Here is a 1,063-nt window from a genome sequence, read left to right on the forward strand (position 1 = left end):
AGAACGAGCAACATCGAGATCATCTGGACCGTACTGTTCACCGGAGAGAACATCGAGTGCTGGACAGGCTCATCTCTTCACCGTTCTCCCCGGAGATTGAGACCATGAAACTTCCAAAGAAATTCACCCCACCGAAGTTCACTCCATATGACGGGAAGTCGGACCTGCTGACACATATTAGTCATTATAGACAGATGATATCCCTATAGAACCGAGATAAGGCACTGATGTGTAAAGTCTTCCCATCCAGCCTGGGAGAAACCGGACTTCGATGGTTCGATCGTCTCCATGTTGGATCGATCCATGGCTGGAAGCAACTCTCCAAAGAGTTCCTAGCCAGGTTCGTCTCCAACACTAAGATCCCAAAGGAGCCGGATACACTGTTCGGCCTCCGGAAAGAGCAGGAGGAAACGTTGCGCAATTATGCTAGGAGGTACTGGGAAGAGTACAATGACCTGGAAGAAAATGTGTGCAGCGAGCAGATGGCCATTATGTCCTTCAAGCATGGTCTGCGCCCTGAAAGTAAGCTGAGACAATCACTTACCAAGCGCTCAGCCACAGCTTTGAAAGACTTGCGCGCCAGGATTGAGTAGTACGCTCGTCTCGAAGACGATCAGATCCCCATCGAGGTAGCATCAGCAGAACAAACAGCTCAGCATAAGAAGAGAACAGATCGAGGAGAACACCAAGGGATTGTAGTGAATGGGGTGGATAAGTTCAAATCCCACGAAGCCGTTGTGACTGTATTCAAAGAGCCAATCTATCAAATCCTAAAAAAGATCAAGAGAGAGCCCTTCTTTATTTGGTCGGCGAAAATGTTGGGAGACCCAGCTCGGTGCAATCAGAAGCTCAGATGCACCTACCATCAAGACAGGGGGCACATGACTCAGAACTGTAGGGCACTGAAGCAATACTTGGAAGACCTAGTGGCAGCTGGACACCTAAGAGATTACATTGATCAGGATAAGGAAATGACCGAACCAGGGAACCCACCACTAGAAGCAAATATCGAGCATCCACCTCGGCTAATAATAAATGTGATCCACGGGACAGCGATTCAGGA

General features: G+C 48.7%; 1 protein-coding gene across 1 annotated transcript; it reads left to right on the forward strand.

Moving 5' to 3' along the window:
* The first annotated feature begins 227 nt into the window (after positions 1–227).
* Positions 228–593, forward strand: LOC145792051 (uncharacterized). Its single transcript, XM_082872534.1, has one exon. It carries the CDS (start codon positions 228–230, stop codon positions 591–593), a length of 366 nt encoding a protein of 121 aa, XP_082728660.1.
* Positions 594–1,063: the final 470 nt, after the last annotated feature.

Source organism: Camellia sinensis, chromosome 5 (genome assembly GCF_055761805.1).
Source record: "Camellia sinensis isolate YWXY chromosome 5, ASM5576180v1, whole genome shotgun sequence".
Lineage (NCBI taxonomy): Eukaryota > Viridiplantae > Streptophyta > Magnoliopsida > Ericales > Theaceae > Camellia > Camellia sinensis.